Source organism: Anabrus simplex, chromosome 2 (genome assembly GCF_040414725.1).
Source record: "Anabrus simplex isolate iqAnaSimp1 chromosome 2, ASM4041472v1, whole genome shotgun sequence".
Classification (NCBI taxonomy): Eukaryota; Metazoa; Arthropoda; class Insecta; order Orthoptera; family Tettigoniidae; genus Anabrus; species Anabrus simplex.
In genome coordinates this window covers 560,114,093-560,139,252 of record NC_090266.1, presented here as the reverse complement: position 1 = coordinate 560,139,252, position 25,160 = coordinate 560,114,093, and the positions used below count along the sequence as shown (strand labels likewise).

General features: G+C 39.0%; 1 protein-coding gene across 1 annotated transcript in view; it reads left to right on the top strand.

The window, feature by feature from the left end:
- Positions 1 to 25,160, top strand: part of LOC136864226 (lysine-specific demethylase 5A) — an 843,789-nt gene that overhangs the window by 276,423 nt on the left and 542,206 nt on the right. The window contains exon 12 of the mRNA XM_067140948.2: positions 24,787 to 24,914. Within this exon, the coding sequence (XP_066997049.2) occupies positions 24,787 to 24,914 (128 nt within the window). The remainder of the gene's footprint in view (positions 1 to 24,786; positions 24,915 to 25,160) is intronic.

Below are 25,160 nucleotides of genomic sequence, written 5' to 3'. Positions count from 1 at the left end.
AGTCTTACATAATTTTGAAACAAAAGTATGCTACATGAATTAATGCCGGAATTATTAAAGTCAGTTAGTTCGAATAAATTTAGGATACCTAATATATTTAATTCTTCAAACCCTAATACTCCTCCCATACCTACAGATATTAGGCCTACTTCCAGCAATGCAGTTGACTCCGCCCCTTTGTCAGCCTCGTCACATTTGACTCCACCCATCCTCTCCTCCCTTCCGCACTCCCCTATTCCTTCCCCTCCGAGTTCACTACCGCCTCTGCAGCACAGTTATAACACCAGACTCAGAGCCAACAGACGGGCAGCAACCAACTCAACAGTAGTTAACAAATAACAACTTCCACTTACATGTAAGTCCTCATCTGTTTCAAAATTATGTAAGACTGAATTCTCTCCTTACGTTCAATTTCTTATTTCTTCTTTTCCTTCTCTTACAGAAAACTTATTTCTGCATCCGTTGACATTTTCTGGCAAGGATTCAGCCATTTTATTACCTACCGGTGCTAACGGCCTCTTACAATTTTTCAATAGACGCTTCTGCCTTACTTGCTACGAATTTCATCAGCGGCCTTGAAAAGATTGTATTCATGACAATCAAGTTTATGCTTGTGTACTCGCCCTCATGTCGTTGGCTTTTTATTACTACCACTTTGATTTTCCAATATTTTATATGAACTGTTTTAATTAGAATTTTAATAGAAGTTTTAGTCTCCGACAAGATTATAGTTTAATCATAAGACAGTTTTCCATTAGCATCTTTTTATTTTATCATTTTTCACATTTTTATTGTTCCGAATTTTAATAACAGACTAAACTTTTAACTTCCACTTTTTATTTTAGTTGTATTCTTGATGATTGTATTTAACTTCCACTTTTAATTTAGTTGTATTTTTGATTATTGTATTTAGGCTGAAGATGCCCTTAATTGAGGGCGAAACATGTCCCATGTAACTAAGAATTTAATTATGTAACAACTATAAGTGAAAATATAAGTATTGAATAGGTGGAATAAATTGAAACACCTTTATTGTTGTTGAACTGTTACACTTAACACATACCGTACGAGTACACCTTAGGCATTTTTGACATACAGGAAGCCTCATGCACAATACCATTTAACTAACTCTCTTTAACATTTTGTTTCAGGTAAAAACTCGATCATTCCTTCAAACAAATGTTTCAACAGGGTTAATAACACCCACTTGACCGTCTTTTGGATCCAGTTGATTACCGTGCTAAAATAACTAAACACTGACATCAGCTAGCTTTGACACAACATTTTATCATTAGCAACGTCTCCAACAGGAAGTTCCATCTTCTTTTTTACGACTCTCTGTTAATTCAACCGTACATATTTTAACACATTTGATACGTTCACACTTCTATTTTAAATAACTGACATTGATTTTACTATCTTGATCTCATGCTATGGGAATGGAGTAAACATCCCCTTGGATGATTGTGCTTTTACGCTCAAGGCCGTTACAATCCTAATGATGTATAAGAAGAGGATCCATTTTGGTTTTAAACGCTCAAATAATCATGATTAACCACGTTATGATCTTCAGAACCATTAATTCACAGTATTTTTAACATACTTTCTGTGCAATATCCCTATTTTAGATGTTACAGTATAACATTTTACGAGATCATTGTCCAACATTTTACTCTATAGTTCATAAGATTAGGAAGATCCCACATCCAATAATTTGTAAGATTGGTATAGGCTGATGATGCACGTTAAAAAAAAGGGGTGAAACATGTATCTATGACTTATGTATTATGTATAAATTTTAACCAAATGAAATAGTGGATTGTATTGAACAGGTGGATCTATAAATATTTATTATAATATTTGTGGTAGAGATGTCATGGGAATCAATCAGTCAATACTGATCTGCATTTAGGGCAGTCACCCAGGTGGCAGATTCCCTATATGTTGCTTTCCTAGCCTTTTCCGAAATGATTTCAAAGAATTTGGAAATTTATTGAACATCTCCCTTGGTAAGTTATTCCAATCCGTAACTCCCCTTCCTATAAATGAATATTTGCCCCAGTTTGTCCTCTTGAATTCCAACTTTATCTTCATATTGTGATCTTTCCTACTTTTATAGACGCCATTCAAACCTATTCGTCTACTAATGTCATTCCACGCCATCTCTCCGCTGACAGCTCGGAACATACCACTTTGTCGAGCAGCTCTTCTTCTTTCTCTCAATTCTTCCCAACCCAAACATTGCAACATTTTAGTAACGCTACTCTTTTGTCGGAAATCACCCAGAACAAATCGAGCTGCTTTTCTTTGGATTTTTTCCAGTTCTTGAATCAGGTAATCCTGGTGAGGGTCCCATACACTGGAACCATACTCTAGTTGGGGTCTTACCAGAGACTTATATGCACTCTCCTTTACATCCTTACTACAACCCCTAAACACCCTCATAACCATGTGCAGAGATCAGTACCCTTTATTTACAATCCCATTTATGTGATTACCCCAGTGAAGATCTTTCCTTATATTAACACCTAGATACTTACAATAATCCCCAAAAGGTACTTTCACCCCATCAACGCAGTAATTAAAACTGAGAGGACTTTTCCTATTTGTGAAACTCACAACCTGACTTTTAGCCCCGTTTATCAACATACCATTGCCTGCTGTCCATCTCACAATATTTTCGAGGTCACGTTGCAGTTGCTCACAATCTTGTAACTTATTTATCACTCTATAGAGAATAACATCATCCGCAAGAAGCCTTACCTCCGATTCCGCTCCTTTACTCATATCATTTATATATATAAGAAAACATAAAGGTCCGATAACACTGCCCTGAGGAACTCCCCTCTCAACTATTACAGGGTCAGACAAAGCTTCACCTACTCTAACTCTCTGAGATCTATTTTCTAGAAATATAGCAACCCATTCAGTCACTCTTTTGTCTAGTCCAGTTGCACTCATTTTTGCCAGTAGTCTCCCATGATCCACCCTATCAAATGCTTTAGACATGTCAATCGCGATACAGTCCATTTGACCTCCAGAATCCAAGATATCTGCTATATCTTGCTGGAATCCTACAAGTTGAGCTTCATTGGAATAACCTTTCCTAAAACCGAATTGCCTTCTATCGAACCAGTTATTAATTTCACAAACATGTCTAATATAATCAGAAAGAATGCCTTCCCAAAGCTTACATACAATGCATGTCAACCTTACTGGCCTGTAATTTTCAGCTTTATGTCTATCACCCTTTCCTTTATACACAGGGGCTACTATAGCAACTCTCCATTCATCTGGTATAGCTCCTTCGGCCAAACAATAATCAAATAAGTACTTCAGATATGGTACTATATCCCAACCCATTGTCTTTAGTATATCCCCAGAAATCTGATCAATTCCAGCCGCTTTTCTAGTTTTCAACTTTTGTATCTTATTGTAAATGTCATTGTTATCATACGTAAATTTTATTACTTCTTTGGCCTTAGACTCTTCCTCTATCTCAACATTATCCTTGTAACCAACAATCTTTACATACTGCTGACTGAATACTTCTGCCTTTTGAAGATCCTCACATACACACTCCCCTTGTTCATTAATTATTCCTGGAATGTCCTTGGAACCTGTTTCTGCCTTAAAATACCTATACATACCCTTCCATTTTTCACTAAAATTTTTATGACTGCTAATTATGCTTGCCATCATATTATCCTTAGCTGCCTTCTTTGCTAGATTCAATTTTCTAGTAAGTTCCTTCAATTTCTCCTTACTTCCACAGCCATTTCTAACTCTATTTCTTTCCAGTCTGCACCTCCTTCTTAGTCTCTTTATTTCTCTATTATAATAAGGTGGGTCTTTACCATTCTTTACCACCCTTAAAGGTACAAACCTGTTTTCGCATTCCTCAACAATTTCTTTAAACCCATCCCAGAGTCTGTTTACATTTTTATTTACCGTTTTCCACCGATCATAGTTACTTTTTAGAAACTGCCTCATACCTGCTTTATCAGCCATATGGTACTGGCTAACAGTCCTACTTTTAAGACCTTCCTTTCTATCACATTTATTTTTAACTACCACAAAAACAGCTTCATGATCACTAATACCATCTATTACTTCAGTTTCCCTATAGAGCTCATCTGGTTTTATCAGCACCACATCCAAAATATTTTTCCCTCTGGTTGGTTCCATCACTTTCTGAATCAGCTGTCCTTCCCATATTAACTTATTTGCCATTTGTTGGTCATGCTTCCTGTCGTTCGCATTTCCTTCCCAATTGACATCTGGCAAATTCAGATCTCCCGCTACAATCACATTTCTTTCCATGTCGTTTCCCACATAGCTGACTATCCTATCAAATAATTCCGAATCCGCATCAGTGCTACCCTTTCCCGATCTGTACACTCCAAATATATCAAGTTGCCTATTATCTTTAGAAATGAGCCTTACACCTAGAATTTCATGTGTCTCATCTTTAACTTTTTCATAGCTTACAAATTCTTCTTTCACCAGAATGAAAACTCCCCCTCCTACCTTTCCGATCCTATCTCTACGATACACACTCCAGTAATAATAATAATAATAATAATAATAATAATAATAATAATATGCCGTGAGAAAATTTCTGCATCCATTATATCATTTCTCAGCCATGATTCAACTCCTATTACAGTATCTGGTAAATATATATCTGTTAAATTACTTAATTCTATTCCTTTCTTTACAATGCTTCTACAGTTCAACACTAACAATTTTATGTCATCCCTACTTGATTTCCAGTTCCCTGTTCCCTTATCACCGCTCCCTAGGCTATCCCGTTTCCCTGAATGTACCTCCCTATTACCCTTCCAAACAAATTTCCTAACTTATACGTACCACTGTGGTTTAAATGAAGGCCATCCGAGCGCAGATCCCTTTCTCCTACCCACCCATTAGGATCTAAAAATTTCACTCCCAGTGTCCCACATACCCACTCCATAGTCTCATTTAAATCCCCAATCACCCTCCAGTCAGTATCCCTCCTACACAGTATTCCACTAATAACAATCTCCGCTTTCTTAAAGTTCACCCGTGCTGCATTTACCAGATCCCACACATATCCAACTATGTTGGTACTTATATCAGCTTGCCTTACGTTGTTGGTACCAACGTGAAACACTACCACCTTCTCCTTCCCCTCCTCCCTCTCTTCTACTTTCCTCAACATCTGCCTCAACCTAATTCCTGGATAACATTCTACCCTGGTTCCCTTTCCTCCACACACTTTCCCCACGTGTCTAACGATGGAATCCCCCATGACCAGAGCCTCAACCCTACCCACCTCATTTGATCCCCTCCCCTCCTGGTCAGTCCTATCTTTCCTGATAGCTGCAGAAACTACTTCCTCCTCCCTTTTCTCCTTCCCATGACCCTGTTCCACCTGTCTTTTCCTATCCTCTACTCTACATTTCCCTTTCCTACCTTTTCCCTTCCTCCTACTTCCATGCATCTCAGCAACAGTTCCCTGTCCCTCATCTTCCCTCTGTTGTTCTACCTGGAGTGACTCGTACCGATTTCGCACAGACACCTGTCCTGAATTCTGATCCTGAATAGAGCCCTTGGCCTGCAATCTCCTTCCCCTTAGAACATTAGACCACCCGTCTTCTACAACTCCTCCCTTTCCTTCCCCTCCCTCTTGTACACCTACTGTAACCTGTACATTGTTTGAGGGAGTCCTATCTTCCTTCCCGTCTTCAGTGAGAATCCTAATTATCTCCCTCAATGCCTCACCACACCCACAATAAGTACACTCGCGCTCCTTAGCCATTCTTTACGGGGGAAAATTTTAAATTAAAAAATAAAATAACTTATTTGCAAAAAAAAAAATGAATGGAGGGATATATTGTCTGGGATAGTACACAACAATAAGGTAATTAATATACGACTACACTACAATACTACTTAGTCGTGCTCTATTTTTTTTTTTTTTTTTTTTTATATCCTACAACCCCTAACAGGATAAAAGCTGCTGTTAATTACTGAATATCGAAAGTAATACACAAGAACTACACAATTCCAAACTGCAATTAAGCCTATCCTAATTTCAACAATATTTTAGTAAGAGTTTCTACGGATACCTCTACCACACCAGTACTACACAAATATTTTACAATAATAAAATAAGCACACTAAATTCTAATAGGATATTACTCGTATACTACTGTACAGTACACTACAGTAATTTTTAAACTAATCTTGCTTCCCTCTCCTCTCTGGAATTCTAAAAAGGTTGATTCAATTGGTTTAATATCATACCAGATTATTTCATAAACTGAACTTACTGAGTCATCTAGTATCTGTTATAACCGGAAATTTCTGTAAACAATTTAATGTTGCTGATGTTATATTGGTTTTTGCATTGTAGAAAATTGTTAATGTGCCCCCACCCCTCCGGAAAAGATCCTGCAGGCGCCCTTGCGACGTGTGCATCACCTGTGAAAGATGCGGATGCCTGTCCACTTTCTGGATTTTAATTTTGTCTGAATTATTAATCCTAGTCTAGCCATAAATACTGGCACACAGTATTTTGTGAATAAATGAAATATCGTACATGTTTCGTCCACTTAGTGGACATCTTCAGCTAATACCATCAGTACTTAATCATTTACACTGAAATATTAAAAAGATCAGTGGAATTAAAATCCGTGGGGAAACTAGTGCATGACTCATTAGAGTCTAGAACATCAAATTAAAATATGAATAGAAAGTGCAACTGTCAAGTCGTACATAATCACTCATATTACTGGCAAGCTAATCACTTAAGTCTTAAAATTGTACTTTGATGTGTTGATACACAAGGTCTTGATGTAGTTAGAACCACATTATGCATCTTATATAACATAGTGCATAAAAAACGTTGAAAATTAGGATGAACATCATCCTGTGGCGTGGATCAGTCTTATTTTATGTTGCAGTGAACTTGAACAGGGAACCATTGAAGCTTTTGGATATTGAGATCTTGCTAATGACAACCGCACCAGGGCAAATTCTGTACATCCTATCTTGCACAAAAAGGCCTCGTATCACAGCATTCAGTATTCCTATTTCCCAGTCTGATCTTGCAGAAGAACTAAATGTCATTCAGCACATAGCCTTCACTAACCGTTTCAGCTTAGAATTTATTAATAAACATATTAATTAGCTTAAATACAAATCTAAATCAAATCTAATTAAAAAATCAAAACCACAGTCACAATATGCTGTTTTTACACACGATAGTTATAGTATTCACCACTTAAACAACCTTTTAAAAAATTGTGTTCAATTAGCATTCAGGAACTCAAACAGTTTTCGTAAATTTTATAATCCTAGTTGAATGAATCCAGTTAACAAATTCTCGTGCTCAGGTGTGTATAGATTGAAATGTTTTGATTGCAGCAGTACGTATATCGATCAGACAGTGAGAAGTTTCATAACTCAGAATTTGGAGCATGTAAACACTGTCAAGCATAATAGATTCTCGGCTTTGGGATTACATGTTCATGAGGCCAATCACCCAACAAGATTTGGACATACTCTCTTTCAGTCAAAAAAGGCCTTTTTCTTAATATCCTAGAAGGGTACTGTATATCTCTTGACCAGTTTTCTAATCCTACTTTTAATATGATTGAAATTTCTGAAAAAACTGTCTTCTTTGAGTCAGTTATTCCCTTAGCATCCAAGTATCACGCTAAAATGTTCAATACAAGTCACAGTCGTTCGAATGATTCTCCTAACAGTTCTCATCCTTTCATGCCTTCCTCATTCCACCTTTCTCCTCTCTTTTCGCTCTCTACCTCAGCTCTCCCGCCCCTTCCTTCTGCTTCCTCCTCGGCTATATCACAACTAATTCATAGCTGTAGTCGACACTTACACTTACAATAGAGAAATGGGAAAGATTATCTACCTTTTCAATACAATATATTACGTGAAGGTTTACATTTAAAACATCACGTTTATTTATTTATTTTTAAATGTAAACCTTCACGTAATGTATTGTATTGAAAAGGTGGATATTAACTTTCCCATTTCTCTATTGTGAATCTTGATTCAATACGGAACCTGAAGAATGAAATTCTTAATGTTAAATACTTACGCTTACGCTAGGTGCACCACTGCAACCTTGAAGGGCAAGCCTTTTCCCTTTATCATTCAGTCCCTTGATTTTCTTTCAATTCATCAAGTAATTTTCTTTCTTTTCTCTTTTGGATATCAGTGATACAGTGTTGACAGGCACAGCAACAATTAATCCATTTTAATTTCAACAATACTGTGCTCATTTTCTTATAATCCATATTTTACTATGATCCATGATGGGACTACTAATAAACAATGGCCCTAATTTTTTTTTGTGTCATCTTTTCTTCGACACAAGTGCAGTTTTGAAATAATTTTAAGTGTCATTAATATTGTGACCTAATTTTTTTATTCAAATCCACTTGACCATATATCAAATGTTTAATATGTGGACTTTTAATGTGTACACTAGTGCATTAATTTATGTGTTTATATTTGTAGCCTTAACTCAGGAAGTTAACCTCGCCACCCCCCACCCCTTCGTTTATGACATCACTATGTCCTAATACTAATTTGATTAATAGCTGAGGATGACTGCTCTGTATGGTCGAAACAAGTACTGTTTGAGAGTGAACTGTATTGATTAGGTAGATAATAAACTAAAGGTTTTGTAAAAAGTAAAACCGTATCGTTCTGTCAGTTGAACCTATCATTCTCATCGGTAAAATGGTTACTACCAGGCGAGTTGGCCATGCGCTTAGAGGCGCGCGGCTGTTGGCTTGCATCCGGGAGATAGTGGGTTCGAATCCCACTGTTGGCAGCCCTGAAGATGGTTTTCCGTGGTTTCCCATTTTCACACCAGGTAAATGGTGTGGCTGTACCTTAATTAAGGCCATGGCCGCTTCCTTCCAACTCCTAGGCCTTTCCTATGCTATCGTCGCCATAAGACCTATCTGTGTTGGTGCGATGTAAAGCCACTAGCAAAAAAAAAAAAGTTTCTCCGATATCCATTGTTGGTGCACCGCTACAGGAGCTGGTTTGATTTAAGTTTCCTCTGCTGTTTTAGTTGCGGTGTTAGGAAATGTCCAGTACTCCGCCGATAAGCTCTACGTTCAAGGTCGTCAGAAAGTACCCTGGATATTGTTCGTGACAAAATGTTGAGCTCTTGTGCCAGTATCTTCTTCTTCCAGGCAGGATTTGGACCTATACGGGCTGCCATTGTTCTCACACCGTGAGGACGACCAACCCTCGGGCGATCTTTCATACTGTCTTCAATGAATCGCTGGATTGTCCAGTAGACGAATCTCTTGCTGATTTTCAGTGTTTTCAAGGTTTAGAAAATCTCAGCTGGTGGCATTTCAACCCTCTGCAAGGCAATTACACCTAGACTGTTTTTGTAATCACTCCACTCCATGCTTAAGCAAAGAAGATTTTCTTTCTCTTTTTTCTCTTTCACTGTTGAACACACACCTGTCAGGGCTAACCTTAAGTCCAATGGTTGCTTGCTACCTGGAAAACTGGTTGGTTATACAGTACAGCTTCAAACTTTGTGACAGTATTTATGACTAGACTAGGGAGTAAGCAATTTCTCAAGTTTTTCAAATTTTTAGAGGCTTGTGGAGTGATTGTTTTTTTTTTTTTTTTTAAGTTGGTGGTAGTGTACCGTATGCTCTATAGAGGTTTCCATAGAAGTGTTTTTCTCTCTTTGATACATCGCAGCTGCCGCAGCACATCTACAACTTTCTCATGTTAGTACAGTATATTGTTCAATACTATGTACAATTATTTACGAGAGTTGTATCTCGTACAATACATGGGTTATTGTGTTCCAACTTAAGTTTATTTGTTCCGGTTTCATACCCACACTCGAGCGGACACTCTTTCATAACAGACAGTTTTTTTATCATTAAGGTGTCCACTATAGAGAGGTTTTAGTGTATACTGAGCTAGTTACTTTGCTACATTTGTCAGGAATATCCGTTCGTTGGTCATTGTAGGCCATAATTGAGGTAGGCGATATATCGGTGGTTGACTGTATTGTAATTTCATAGCCTTGACTATATGTTTGTGTGTGGGTTTGAAATTGTAATTTGGTATCTAATATTACACCTAAATCCCACTGCTGCATTACTACGACGATGAGCTTGTGTAGTTTGTAATTTGTTGTCAGTAGAGGATATTTGTGTAAGGTTATGGTTGACCCAAGTGCGCTAACAGATATAACTTGAAAACAATATTCTCTCACCCATGGGTGGACTAATGCAGATATATAGCTCGAATTATTATTATTATTATTATTATTATTATTATTATTATTATTATTATTATTATTATTATTATTATTATTATTGCATCATATGTACATACATGATCACGCTGTTTGTGAGGTTATGTCATGAAACAAGTGCTGTATATATTTATATCGGTTCAGTTAATGTAAATACCTGTAAACTAATATTATAATTTATTCTTAGCTGTCTATATAAATTGTAATCCATTGAACTTTTAACAGAATGCATTTGAGTTACATTGTTTTAATTTACTCAATGTAATTGTGTGATTTGTGTTATGGCTGATGACGGCCTACAGTTAGGTTGAAACTAGTTCCAAAAGGAGATATAGTGCAACATATTGCGCAACCTTGTATCGAAATGGTGGATCCATAAATAAAATATTCAACTATCATTGTTCATTACTAGTAATCGCGGCTGTCTTAATTCGATTGAGCTTAATTGCTGGAATAGTGGAATGGCACATCTTGTGTATTGCAGTTAAGAATGTCCGCCAGCATTATGTTTGCACAGTTAACTGCCGTTCTCGGGAGTCTGAGTTCGATTCCCTGTGTACTGCCAGAGATTTATGAATGGCAGGAAGGTTGATATGCAGTAAAAATGGTACATGTAACTCCTCCACTCGGGGCGTATCTAAAAAGAGCTGCATCACCTCAGAATGGGGAAACGAGTTAACTTTACTTTAGAAAATAATATTCAGGTTTGTTGCTATTAATATAGCAGGCGAGATTATTAACAAATTCATCTTTTAATATCTCATGACTCTGGTAAATATAGGTATTTTATGGAGAGAAATAAGTTTAAAACGTGATAAAAACTATCCAATTTTAACAATTGTTTTACACTTCAACGTACCTAACATAATAATAATAATAATAATAATAATAATAATAATAATAATAATAATTATTATTATTATTATTATTATTATTATTATTATTATTTTGTCCCCCACTTACTTTTAACGATTTTTGGAGACTCCAAACAAAACATACTAGGGTATGCGTTAATTTTTAAATGCCGGGTTGAGTGGCTCAGACGGTTAAGGCGCTGGCCTTCTAACCTCAACTTGGCAGGTTCAATCGTGGCTCAGTCTGGTGATATTTGAAGGTGCTCAAATACGACAGCCCCGTGTCGGTAGATTTACTGGCACGTAAAAGGAACTCCTGCGGGACTAAATTTCGGCACCTCGGCATCTCTGAAGACCTTAAAAATTAGTTAGTGGGACGTAAAACAAGTAACATTATTATTATTATTATTATTATTATTATTATTATTATTATTATTATTATTATTATTATTTAAAATAGAGACAACGAACGTACGAAATCAAATATTATAATAATAAAACTCGTTACCGCCTCACCTGTAGATACATAAATGCGGCAAACTTTCCTGTTGCTTATTTTTATTCTTTCCGTCGTGGAACGTTTGGCACTATCTGGTCACTTGATAGCATACCTAACCTAAACAATGTAACAATGTGGTTCTCTTATCTCATTTACAGCTGTTTAGGTAAATCCTGATGTGATAAATGTAGAAAGCAAGCATGAAATATACTTCTGGCTTTCAACAGCCGCAGTTATCAAAAGAATGCTTCCAGTCACTATGTACGTAGGTGGTTTGAAAAGTTCTCAGAATGTACTAGAATTAAGTATCCTACCTCGGTGGAACTGCTTTTATTTTTCAACATAGTCTCCCTGTGGGGTAATGCATTTGGTCCAGCGATGTTCCAATGCCTTGATCCCATCTCGAAAATGAGATTCCTCCAGGCCTGCAAAATACCTCTCCAATTCGGTTGTCAGTTCTTCCTTTGTAGAAAATCTCCGTCCACCGAGGAAAATTTTCAGCTTGGGAAATAGATGACAGTCTGATGGTGCCAGATCAGGTGAATAAGGTGGATGTGGCAACAATTCGTACCCTACCCCAGTTCATGAAGTTTTGCCATTGCAATAACACTTGTGTGCGGCGGGGCGTTGTCCTGATGTAAGATGACCTTTTTCCTTGCCAAACCAGGCCTTGTTTCGCGTATCATTTCCTGTAGTTGGTCTAAGAGGTTTGCATAGTATTGCCCCGTAATTGTTTGGCCAGTAGGAAGATAATCTATCAGCAGAATGCCTTTTGCATCCCAGAAAACTGAGGCCATGACCTTTCCGGCCGAACGCACTGCCTTTGCTTTCTTTGGTGGTGGTGAATCGGCATGTTTCCACTGCTTTGACTGCTGTTGTGTCTCTGGGGTATAGTAGTGGACCCATGTTTCATCTGTAGTCACAAACCGGCGCAAAAAATCTTATTGGTTGCACTGAAAATGGGCCAGACGTTTTTCGGACATTTCCAGTCTGGTGCGTTTATTGTCCAATGTCGAGCCGCGGCACCCATCTTGCGAATAATTTTTTCATACCCAATTCTTCGGTTAAAATATAATATACCCATTCAGAAGACATCCCTACAGCTTCAGCATACTCCCGCACTTTCAGTCGACAATCCTCCATAATCATTTTATGCACTTTTGCGATAAATTCTGGGGTCGTAACACTTTTTGGCCATCCACTACGCGGATCATCATCCAAGCTCTCCCGACTAAATTTCAACTCGCTGGTCCACTTGGCAACAGTTGAAAATGAAGGAGCAGAGTCCCCCAGTGTGTTTTAAAATTCGGCATGAATTTCCTTTGCTTTCATACCTTTCTTTACAAAGTATTTAATCACTGCTCGAATCTCAGGTTTTCCCATTGTCACAAATCACTACGCGGGAACAACAACAAAGAGTCGTCAGTACCACACTCCTGCAGCTAGAGCACTGACGCGGCACGTGTTCACTCACAGAGGATGTGTGATAATTGCGCGGGAACCTCGTTGCTCTAGCACTGACATCTAGCGGCGATTCCGAGAACTTTTCAAACTGTCCTCGTATTACATTTGGAAGTACAATTTGTAACATACGCTAGTTATCTGCTGGTTGTTTGGCACGCTTTCTACAGCATGGCTTTATTCAGAAGGAATGGCTTCTGCTACATATACACCAACTGGGAATATCAGAGACCATTTCCAGAAACCATTTGGGAATAGATTCTCACTGTTTGGACTCTATAGTTGGGAAGGAAACTATTTTTAAAAGTTTAAAAAGACGGGACTTTGAATGCTCTTGATTGCAGTGCATGGTTGATGAGATGGCTGTGAAGATGTCACTTGGAATGACGACACTCCGATAGCAGGGAATTGGCGGCCCAAGATGATAATTCAGATGATAGCTGTGCTCATGTTTACTGTGTGGCAGGCCTACTGCTCATGTGACAGAGACAAATGACAGGCCACGAAGTTCTTTTGTATCAATATTGCATAATATGATGATACGATACCCGTATCCCTTTCCTCCACGGGGTCGAGTATGAAGCGAGACTAATCTTTGTAGCAAGTTTTTATGACCGTATGCCCTTCCTGATGTCAACCTAATCAGAGGAATTAATGAGATGAAACGAATGATGTGATATGAGTAATTAAAACGGACTATATTTACTTTATATTTAGGCCTAATAGTAGTGTTCACCATTTATTGTCCTTTTACATTAACTACCTTCCAACAAAAATAACCAGTATAATTCTTATGCATTCATATGTTTGTTAAAGAATAGTGTAGATTTTTTATTTGTACAATTTATAGCTCTTTATAGTCTAGAAGTCATGTCTTCACTGCACAAAATTTGAGGTTGTCGCATATTGGACCCCCCTTTACTTTTCTTTTTCTCCCTCTCTCTCTCTGTAGAAGTGGGGTGAAAAAATGGGGTCTAATACAAGTGTAAATATTGGAATTGGAAGACCATATCACATAATCCTCAAGACCTGCAACAAATTTTTCATTGCCTTCTTTCTTTTGATTAACAGAATATTGGGTTGGAATACTAGGCAATTTATAATTGGGTAATGATCCAGTGACTGGCCAATAAGCATAACAGTGCCCATATTTAAGAACAACGGTGACCCAGCAGACCGGTCCTTTTCTTGTGTCATGTGAGAAAGTCTTAGAGCGGATTATCGACCTTGCACTTCTAAGGCATTGTCATTATAGCTATCAACCAGTGTAGTTGAATCGGTACTTCTGATGCAGCCTTCAAGGCACACCTACTTCTGAAAAACATTGAGAAAAGAATAAACCATTACACCTTGCAGTCCTCGACCTGGAGTAAGCGTCTGATCGTGTTCCACATCAGCTCATTGGTCATGTGTTGGGCGACCATGGTGTGCAGAGCTGCTTATCGACTGGGTCCGGATGCTTTATGAGAATACTTGTGACAGGGTAAGTTGCTCTGCTGGCCTCTCTGGGAGCTTCCCTGTAACAGTAGGAGTACATCATTGTGCAGCTTTGTCACCGCTGCTCTTCGTACTTGCTATGGATACCATCTCACGTGACCTTTACGAGAATGTTCCTTTGACTGTACTGTATGCCGACAACGTCATACTCAAGACTACAGCCAAAGAGAACTACAGTGCTTTGTTCAAACATGGAGCGAATGTTGAATACAATACAGCCTGCGCCTAGATGTAAAGAGGAGCAAGTATTTGGAAACTAATCCGAGCACATCCACAGACTCAATTCGTGGTCAAGACGTATTGAAAACTAACTGCTACCCACATTTAGAATTCTGCCTGCAAAGTTACGGTGGCAGTGATCACGAAGTGCCGGCTAGAGTGAATGCAGTATTATTTAGACGCAGAGGAGTTACAGGTTTGCTTTGCAAGAGATGTGTGCCAATCCACCTCACATCAAAGGTGTACCACACTGTACTTCGTCCAGCGGCATTGTATGAGGCCAAGAGCTCACCACTCATGAAAAGCACCGAGCGCCATGGACACAATGGAGATACGCATTGGTCTCTTGGAGTTTCACTTCTTGATCACATAAGATACAATCTGGCAGAGCATGGAAGTTGCTCCCATTAAAGAAAAAATGCAAGAAGGCATCCGAAATGGTACAGCCAAACCCTGAGAGCACCAGATAGTACTGTCGCTTGCGATGCATACAACTGCACTGTCGATGGTAAGCGCCCATGTGGAAGGCACCCATGTGTTGACTCTCCAGATCGCCTATGTCATCTGCAAACAATATTATTTTCATATACCCTCCATATCTTGTCTTTGTTTCCTGTAGAATTTCATCCATAACTTTTTTAAACATAAGTGGAGGCAATACACTTCCCCGTCTTAGTCCAGTTTGGATTGTAAACCATTCATTCTACCCACTGGAATCTGGACACAACTGGAACAATTCTTATACATTGCTTTCACCAGTTTCCTTGATTGCCTTTCACATCCATTCCCCTTTTAACATTATTGTATGCCTTCTCTGGATCAAGGAATGCCATCACTAGATCTTTTCCATATTCCCACTGTTTTTCCATCAGTGATCTCATGGTGACCAGGCGAGTTGGCCGTGCGGTTAGGGGCGTGCAGCTGTGAGCTTGCATCCGAGAGATATTTTGTTAGAACCCCACTTTTGGCAGCCCTGAAGACTGTTTTCCGTGATTTCCCTTTTTCACACCAGGCGAATGCTGGGGCTGTAGCTTAATTAAGGCCAAGGTTACTTCTTTCTCACTCCTAGCCCTTTCGTATCCCATTGTCGCCATAAGACCTATCTGTGTCAGTGCGACGTAAAATAAATTTTTAAAAAATCTCGTGGTGAATGGAGGGTCGGTAGTTGACCTGCCCTGTCAAAATCCATCCTGCTCTTCATCTAAATTCCTTTCCACCCTTTCTCTCATTCTATTTTGGCTCCTTACGACAACAGTGTAATTCCTCAATAACTGTCCCAAAACTTTCTGTCACCTTTCTTAAATACTGGTAATATCACACCTTTACCTGAGGCAACAGAAAGCTCAGGAACTTCAGAGAGTATTTGATGCTCGTTACCTGAGGACATGCAAATGGACTGTTGCTTCTTGGTCTATGTGCAGAACATGAACTCAGCACCAACACTCATTTTCGACTGCCTAACCGCTTCAAGACCATGTGGTTGCATCCTTGATCCAGGCATTTGCACATTCTTGATTATGTCATTATACAGTATTATAAGGAGGACATACTTATTACAAGAACAGCAAGAAATATTGATGATTGTTGGACTGATCACAAACTCCTTATTTGTGAACTCATGATCTCCATATGCCCTAAACCACGTAGGAATCTCCAAATCTTGACCAGAAGAAAGTTTTAACACAATTAAACTTCAGGATGACCCTTTGCTACAAAATTTCAGTATGACCAATATACAGCTAACAGTTCATCCAGTCAACACAAATGACGTTCAGGAAGAATGAGCCACACTGCAAAAGATAATCACGAAGTCAGCTGAGGAAACCATTGGTTTTGTAAAGCAGAAGAGGCAAGACTGGTTTGACAACAACAATGAGGAAATTTTGTACTTTTCATACTTGTGTAGTATACCATCTGTGCGCTGTATCTGTGAGCTTGATGTGGAGAAGAGAATTGGTTCTGCCCATAAAGCATTGTGACGAATATCACATGGGGTGTTCATGAATAAAGACCTGACCGTGAAGACGAAACTCATTGTGTACCACGCTGTTTTCATTGCAAAATTACTGTATGGTTGTGAAATTTGGACCCTTTACCGACGTGACTTGTAAAAGCTTGTGCGCTTCCACCAACAAAAACTTCGATTCATCCTTAGGACCAAAAGGGAAGACGGTCACCAACATTGCTGTTCTTGAGAAAGCGCCTGCCAGGAGCACACCATCGTCCATCATTAGACATCATCTTAGATGGATGGGCTATGTCAATCATATGAGTGATACCAGATTTTCATGCCAAATCCTGTATGGTGAACTTTGTTCTGGACCAGACCCTGTGGAGCCCATGTGAGTTGCTACAGGGACCAGCTTAAGCACACTATTGAGATGACAGGTCTCAGTCCACAAACCTGAGACATGCTTACTCAAGACCAAACAATTTGGCGCTTGACCATCCTTGCTGCTATCGATGTGTTTGAAGGGGAACGACACAGACGTGAAGAGGCCAGGGGAGAAGCACGAAAACTCGGTGCAGCACAGCCACGCCTTCTTCCAACAATTCTGTGCAATCTGTATGAACGCTTATTTCATGCTGGAATTTGTCTGCTCAACCATCGAAAGTACATCCACATACAGATGTGAATTTATTGGAAGAAGTTAATTACTCGGAAACGAGTTAACGCAGGCGACGACACCTTTACACCAATCATCAGGTACTTGCTTTTTCCTCCATATACACATTAGCAGCCTTTCTAGCCAATGTAGAACAATAGTCCCTGCTGCCTTAATCATTTCCACACACATCTCTTCCATCCCTGCTGCTTTTCCCTTTTTCACTTGTTTTACAGCCCTTTTCACCTCTTCTTCTTAAGACGTTTCTCCAGACGGAGGTAGACAATCCACACGGCCAGCTCTGATCTTGATGTTGCAGCCATGCCATGTGAATTTATTGTAAAATCTCCCAGGATCTTTAATGCAGTGATTTCCCGTTGCCTTTTGCATGCTAATGCCGTTGACCAAACTGGTTCCTCCGCCTTTGGGAACAATTTCTTGTCCCCAGGACAATAGAGTGCCCTTACCCATACCTGCTCATCCACTCTCAAAGAGACTGTTGGCACTTGGTATAGGGAATCTCCTTATACCAGGAGATAATCGGTCCCTTCATTCGTTAGCCGCCTGCATATAAAATATAATTTTTATATGCAGTCGTTGCCCCCTCTCTACCGCGGCAAGGTGAATGTCAGGATTTCACCGTCATTGAAACAAGGACCAAATGGTATTTCCTTGTTTCTCTGGTTCTGTAGAGAGGATTTTCACCTCTGCCATTGCAGTATTGCTCTCCAGTTCTGGATCATCCTCATTTGATATAGATGTTGATTCCCATAGGGATCATTTACCACTTCACTATCTTCTGCATCATTTCCCACATTCAGGAGTTTATTGAAATCTTTCCACCTATTCTCTATCTCCTCTGGGTCTGTTATTACATTTCCACTCTCTTCCTTCACTTGTTTTTCGTAGATTTTTCTTTTCTCTCTCTCTCTCTCTCTTTTTTTTTTTTTTTTTTTTAAATCAATCCATGAAACATCCTTTTTCAACTCTTGTGTCAATCTCTCCCAACATTTTTTCTTTTCCTCATTTACCACTCTTTTACTGTTTTAAATTCCTGATACTTAATCTTGCTTTCTTTTGTTTAACAACCTCTTTCTCATTCCACCAAGGTGTCTCCTTTTCCTTCACTCTTGCCTAAGTTCTGCCACAAATCTTCTCTGCACAGCTTACAAACGTGTTTTTAAATTTGGTCCATTCTTCTTCTACACTTCCTATTTCTGATATAGTGATATGCTGTTTTAATTCCTCCTCAAATTTTTCCTGAGTTCTTTTATCTTCTAAATTCCATACTTTTATTTTCTTCTATCTTATTTATTTTAGTCTCACAATTTTACCCGTTTTCAATTTTTACACCACTGCTGTGTGGTCTCCATCAAATGTCTCACCTGGTCGTGCTGTTACATCCATCAACTGTTCATGTTTTATTTTCTCTACCAAAAATTTATCAATATCTGTTTTTCTTCCTTCTTCCACCACAGCCATATCTGGTGAACTTTCTACTATTCTTCCTTCTAAACCATGTGTTACCCACAATCATTCCATTTCTCTCACAAGAATTAGTCAACTTATCCCCCTCACCATTTCTTTTTCCATATCCAAATGGAGCTATCACTTTTTCTTTGCCAATTCTATCATTTCCAACCTGTGCCTGAGGTCTCCCATGATTATCACTTTCATGCCGGTAATTACTTCATTGAGTGTCTCCAAGAATTCCTCCATATTTTCCTCACTGTTTGCAGTTTGGGGTGCATAAACTTGGATGAAATCCTTCACTCCTTCTTGTGTCATCATACTAAGATTATTCTATCACTAATGTAGTCTACCCTATCCATATTTTCATCCAAGATTTTAACAATCGCTCCCACTCTATTCTTTACCTCACCTCCTCCACTCCAGTACAGGGTGTTTCCTCTGCTCATCCTCTTCAGTCCCTTTCCCCTCCACTTGACCTCACTCAGGTCCATCATTGCAACATTCTCCCCCTCCATAAAATCAATTAACTCTTCTGATTTTCCTGTCAGGGTCATAACATTGATTACCCCCATCTTCATAATATAAAATGCTGGTTTCCCACTTTTCACAACTCCCCCAGCACAAGAACTGTGTCGCTTTTAGCAGGTTATGCCCTAACCTTTTTCGAGGCTGATAATTACCACCACTCATTTTAGGCTATTCTTATGATGGGGTTGCCACTCCCAAAGGTATTTTGGAGCTATTGCCAGCAGTTATTCAGGCTGCCCCTAACATGGGAATCAAATGCTGCTGATGAATAGTGTACTCTTACTATTCCCTGAGTACTGGGCTGTCTCTTCTGCAATCTCCACTGTTCCAAAGTCCATCTTCTCTACTGTAGATTCTGTTCAGGTCTTTGCTCGTAACTCTGAGCTGACACACTTGCCAGATACTACACACTGGGTCAGTGGGCTCTGGGACTCTCATAGGTATGGGCGCCACTTCTTGGGCAGGGCTGCTTCTGCTACATCTTGTTGTTGACAAGAATAAATATAATTTTAAATTTATGTTCAATATAAATGTGGAAATATTTTTGAACTTATCTCAATGATGCACTCACTCTATTGTAATTCCTTTCAACTATCCAAGGTGGACTAAGTTAACTCATTGGGCCCGAGCCACGTAATCGTTTCGTGCTTCGTCTCGGTGCACCAAACACCGGACCACGTAACTGTTCCGTTGTCTCATTTTACTACGTATTCAACTTTTCCCCAATAGATGGCAGAGGGAGTTGCATTTTTGATTTGTGTAGGGACTCTTTCTTTGCAATGTTATATGCTCGTTGCTAATATATTGAAACAGGAACGCTCGTATTTCAGCTTTGTGGAGAGCATGGATTAACGCCAAGGCGTGTACGGTTCATGCTTTAGAGAGTACGAGAGAAGAGTAGTGAAACGAGTTCATTCTTTAAGTAGAACTTGCAGTTTATTCAAAAATGCATGGAAATATCACCTTTTACAGACGAATAGTTTGAATGTTCTCAAAGATGTGGAGAAGGCGTCGTCCCACTGCGGTTGTTAGCCCTTGATGTTGACGGAGACTCGAACCTGGGGCGGTCGTCTGACGATAGTGCAGCATGGAATAGTTGTTTAGCTTTGTATTCCACTAAGTCCCATGAAAGGAGCAGAGAGATGTAAAACTTTCACACAGAATGTTTATAGAATCTGATACGACACTTCTCTACTGCACTGCACTGAAAATTATGGCGAGGCACTGTTTACTGGCCGAATAAGTTCCACTATAAATGGTGTTGGATGCACATTTGAAAAAAAGAGATGAATTGAAAATCACAGTTCTGTGAGAATGATTAATATTGTTCGTGCAATAGTCGGTATCGAACTTGAAGTGTTAGGCAATGAAAATAATCTGTAACTTTCCGAGATACGATGGTTTACCACTTCACTTAATCTCAGTGCAAAAGAAAATAAATTAAGTCCTCTGGACACAGTCTCTGCACTGTTTCTAATGAGTACATGCAATGTTCTAGCACCCACACGTAGAAATAAATCTGAGTTTCTGCAAAGACAGAAAAGAAATAGTTTATGACACAGTCTCTGAAAAAGAACCAAGTTCTGTTACAACTCAGTCCTAACCAAAAAAAAAAACACCCACGTAGTTTCTCAGAGATAAATTTTCCTCTGAGGCACATTTTTACACGTAATTTAATACAACTTTTCGGTGATAAATGTAGACACAGTCCTTTATGAGGGGAATTAACATAGTCCCTTGAATAGAAATAAAGGTACCGTATTTCACGAATCAGCACAGTCCCTGAAAGGAAATATCAGCACTGTTTTATGAAAGTAAATGTTGGCACAGTTCTGTGAAATGGATTGACACAGTCTTTTGAAAATGAAGGTTGGCACAGTCTTCTGAAATAAAATGTCGACACTGATTTTTCACGGGGTGAATTGACACAGTCTTTAAAAGGAAGGTTGGCACTGTCCTTTATGAAACAAATTGACACTGTCCATAAAAAGAATTGTACTTTCACTAGGGCACAATTTTACGAAATAGCCTAACACAGTCTCTTGTAGAGGAAACAACTAAAGCACAGTCTTTATGCCCTAAGTCCTTTAAGCACAGTTTCAAAATATCGAGTGATTACTATACAGTCTCTTCAATTACACAATTCACAAAATGAAATAATGTTACTCGGCTCGACAGACCGATATTATCGGTGAATAAGCTTTCGCTTACACGCGAAGTTAGTCCACAGAGAAGGCTTTTAACACTCTTATTACGTACTTTCAAAGCCCGGTCCTTAGCCGGACAGAGTAATGAACTGTATCATATCAGCAAGACGACTGGTTCATGACGAAGTACTGTGACACACACTGTGACGCCCTGACACACTCTGATCTCCTCGAGGCTGGCGACCCCCTTATATGGCTCAAGGTCGGACGGCGAGACTGGAAATATGAGGTTTAAAAAAAATTCATATCTCGGCCATCCTTCCGCCGATTTTAATTTTGGGTAGTGGCAAATGTTGTCCAGGCCTACAAGGTGACGTTCTCGAAATTACAATTTAACCTTCCTTTCATGATGAAATGCCATAGAATCGAATAGAACTTTCGGTGTGACATCACTTGGCCTTGGCTGGCACTCTGTAGCAGCGCTTGCTTGGATGCTGTCCCCCCATGATGCCTGCGCGCTCGGCGCCGTTTTGAATCCATACAGTCGGGTGTTAGTGCGTTCTTCTCAAGAAATACATGAACGCGAATGCTTGCAGGGCATTCCCGTTTCAATATATCGATAGTGTGCTTGGTAATATTAGTTTGAAGTGGGCTATCTCCAGCTTTGAGATTCGCTTGTAAACATAATGGCTGCCAGTATAGAACTGATATTTACCAATATATAACCTCTTTTAGGAAGTAATGATGATTAGGAATGTAATTTTTTCAGTAAAATTAGTAGTAACATTAGTACTAGTGTGAGCAACGCTCCTGAAGAACAAATAGATGTGGAAATCGAAGAGGAAGTGCAAAGAGAAGACTGTGTTACAGCTCATTAGGCGGACTGAATACGGTCCTGTGATGCTAATAAAATAAAATGTTTTACAGTATTCCTTGTTCCGCAGTTTGTGGTATGAAAGCCTTTTGTTTTTATGTATTTAAATCTTAAATGGTCTTGTAAGTAAGAAATTTCTCATGATATGAAGTGACACTATATTTCCTCCAAAATGATCCCAGCGCCAATGCAATTTCAATCCAAAAAATATGCAGGGCTCAATGGGTTAATGGAATCTCTAGCATCATATCTGCTTCCTTGTTTTGTCAGTAACTTTCTGTTATCAGTTTAAAAAGGAAAATATTATTAGATACAATGCGATGATGTCCTTTGAACAACAAAACATGCCATTCTGTCATAGTTTTCTTTTTCAGATATTTTTCATATTCACTCTCTTCCTTTTGTGAGCAGCACTATTTTAAATTTCACTTCATAAAATGGGCTAGATGGAGTTTTGGTAAAAAATTACTACTACATCTCTTGCTGACTGTAATTAATTCAAATTAATTAATTCTTTCTTTACAAGTGCGTGGCTGATGGTTTGGGTTATGTAGCTGTCTAATTGCATTTGTGAGAAGTTAGTTCGAACCCCACTGTCGGCTGCCCTGCAGATGGTTTTCCGTAGTTTCCCATATTCATACCAGGCAAATGCTGGGGCTGTACCTTAATAAACACCAGAGTAGATTCCTTCCCACTCCTAGCTCTTTCCTGTCCCATCACGCCATAAGACCTATCTATGTCATTGTGGCATTTAAAATGACACAGGTGTAGAATATATTGGAAGTGGGAAGTGTTTGTAGTGGATTTTATTTGTAAACCTTTTTAAGTAGTACTTACTGTATGACCTGGTGTGTTGTGATAGAATATTTTATTTGTATTCCATGTAGGCCTAACTACCTAACCTGTACAGTGTAAATATTTTTGTAATATACTGTATTTGTAACTAGTACATTACATTTCTATATTTACTGGAACAGTCCAGAAAGTTTGTGACATGAATTTTTGAATAGGGTGTGTTGGCCTTTGTTAGTTACGCATTCAAGAAATATGTTCTTACTATTCTGGAAATGGAAGGATCACGATCATTTGTGTTAGAGAAAATGGTTCAGAGATCGCGACCGCTAAAAGAGTTGTGATTGGTAAATCCGCGCAAGCTCCTGTGTTCTGATTGGCTTCTCCAAGGCCAGAGTTCTCTTTAAAAGGGGCTAGGCAGCATTTCGTGAGAGGTCTAAGTCTCTGGTCCGTCTTGGTCTTGGCCTGCCGAGCCTGCCGAAGTTTTTGACATCGTGAACGTCTCCTCGGTACCAGCATGGGCTGCCTTAGGGTAAGCGCTTTTTTTTTCTGACCGGTTTTAAGTTCCATTTAGTTTTCGTTGGTGTATTACAGGAGTTTGCCCTAATCGCCACTCTGTTGATCGGATGTGAAAAGTAAGTTTTGATATCGCTCTAAAATGTAATAGTATTTTGTGCTTCCGCTTACCTTCAGTATTGTATTTTTGGAATTTGTTTTGTACTGAGATGTATTTGCTTAACTCTTTGAACTTAAGGGAAAGCTCTTGTCTAGGAACATCTAAAACTGTATTTGTCAAAGAACGTATATGTCAAGATTTGGTGTACTGGCAAATTTGTTTCGGAAGTTAATTTGTATTGCCAATCTTGTAAATAATATTTTGAAAACAAGAGATCACTGTTGGCTTTTCGGAAAACCACAACCTTCGCACCTCCAAGGCCCTTGGTAATGTTTCCCAGTTTCCTTTCCACCACGTTCCTGGTTTATCATCATCAAGTTGCCCCTACTGATATTTACCAGTGTTATCGGCGGAGTTCCGCATAGTTCATCAGATGTTTTATTGTGTGTGTATTGTCTTAGGTATGGTGTAATTGCACTTACTTTCCTCCCTTTAATTGTGTTAGGTGTAGCTGCTGTAGTGCCAGTTACATAAAAAACCTTTACAGTTTCAGTTCTTCCTTTTTGTTTCCTTTTTTCAATGAGCAGCATGTGTCTTTCTTGATTACTGGCATCAAGTTTGGTTTTCCAACACATGCAATGTGATGTAATAAATCATTCTCTAGAGAGTTTTATTTTTCGCTTGGTTGATAACTAGTGGGAACTTAATAACTTTTTCTCTTGGTAAATTACGTGTACATTCAGGTAAAATGTTGGAACAAAACTACTGTAAATCAATTTCTGTGTGTTCAAAAACAAGAGCGTAGCATGAAGCAAACGTGCCTTTGTTTTCCTTGTTTGTTTGTCAACCTCACATTAAAGTAGTGGTAATGATAAGTTATTCTCTGTTTGCATTTCTTGCAGGTGTACCTGTATGCCGAACTGATCAACAGGCTGGAGAATTTGTTGTAACATTCCCAAGAGCTTACCACGCTGGATTTAACCAAGGATACAACTTCGCTGAAGCAGTTAATTTTGCACCTGCCGATTGGGTATGTGGGGCCTTTTTTATTTTATAATTCTGCGTTGTTTTAAGTATGAGATTTCTTATCTTTCTTTGCGACTTGTACACCTGTTCTACAGTACTCTCATTTTACGAGGAAACTTTGAGTTATTCTACCGCTGGCAAACTTCCGGCCCTCTCAACTGCAGTGTGGAAAGGCAGGTGACAAAATGAGGAAACTAGAATACAGCAGAACCCGCATACACTTCCCTGTACGGAGCCTGTTGCATTTCTA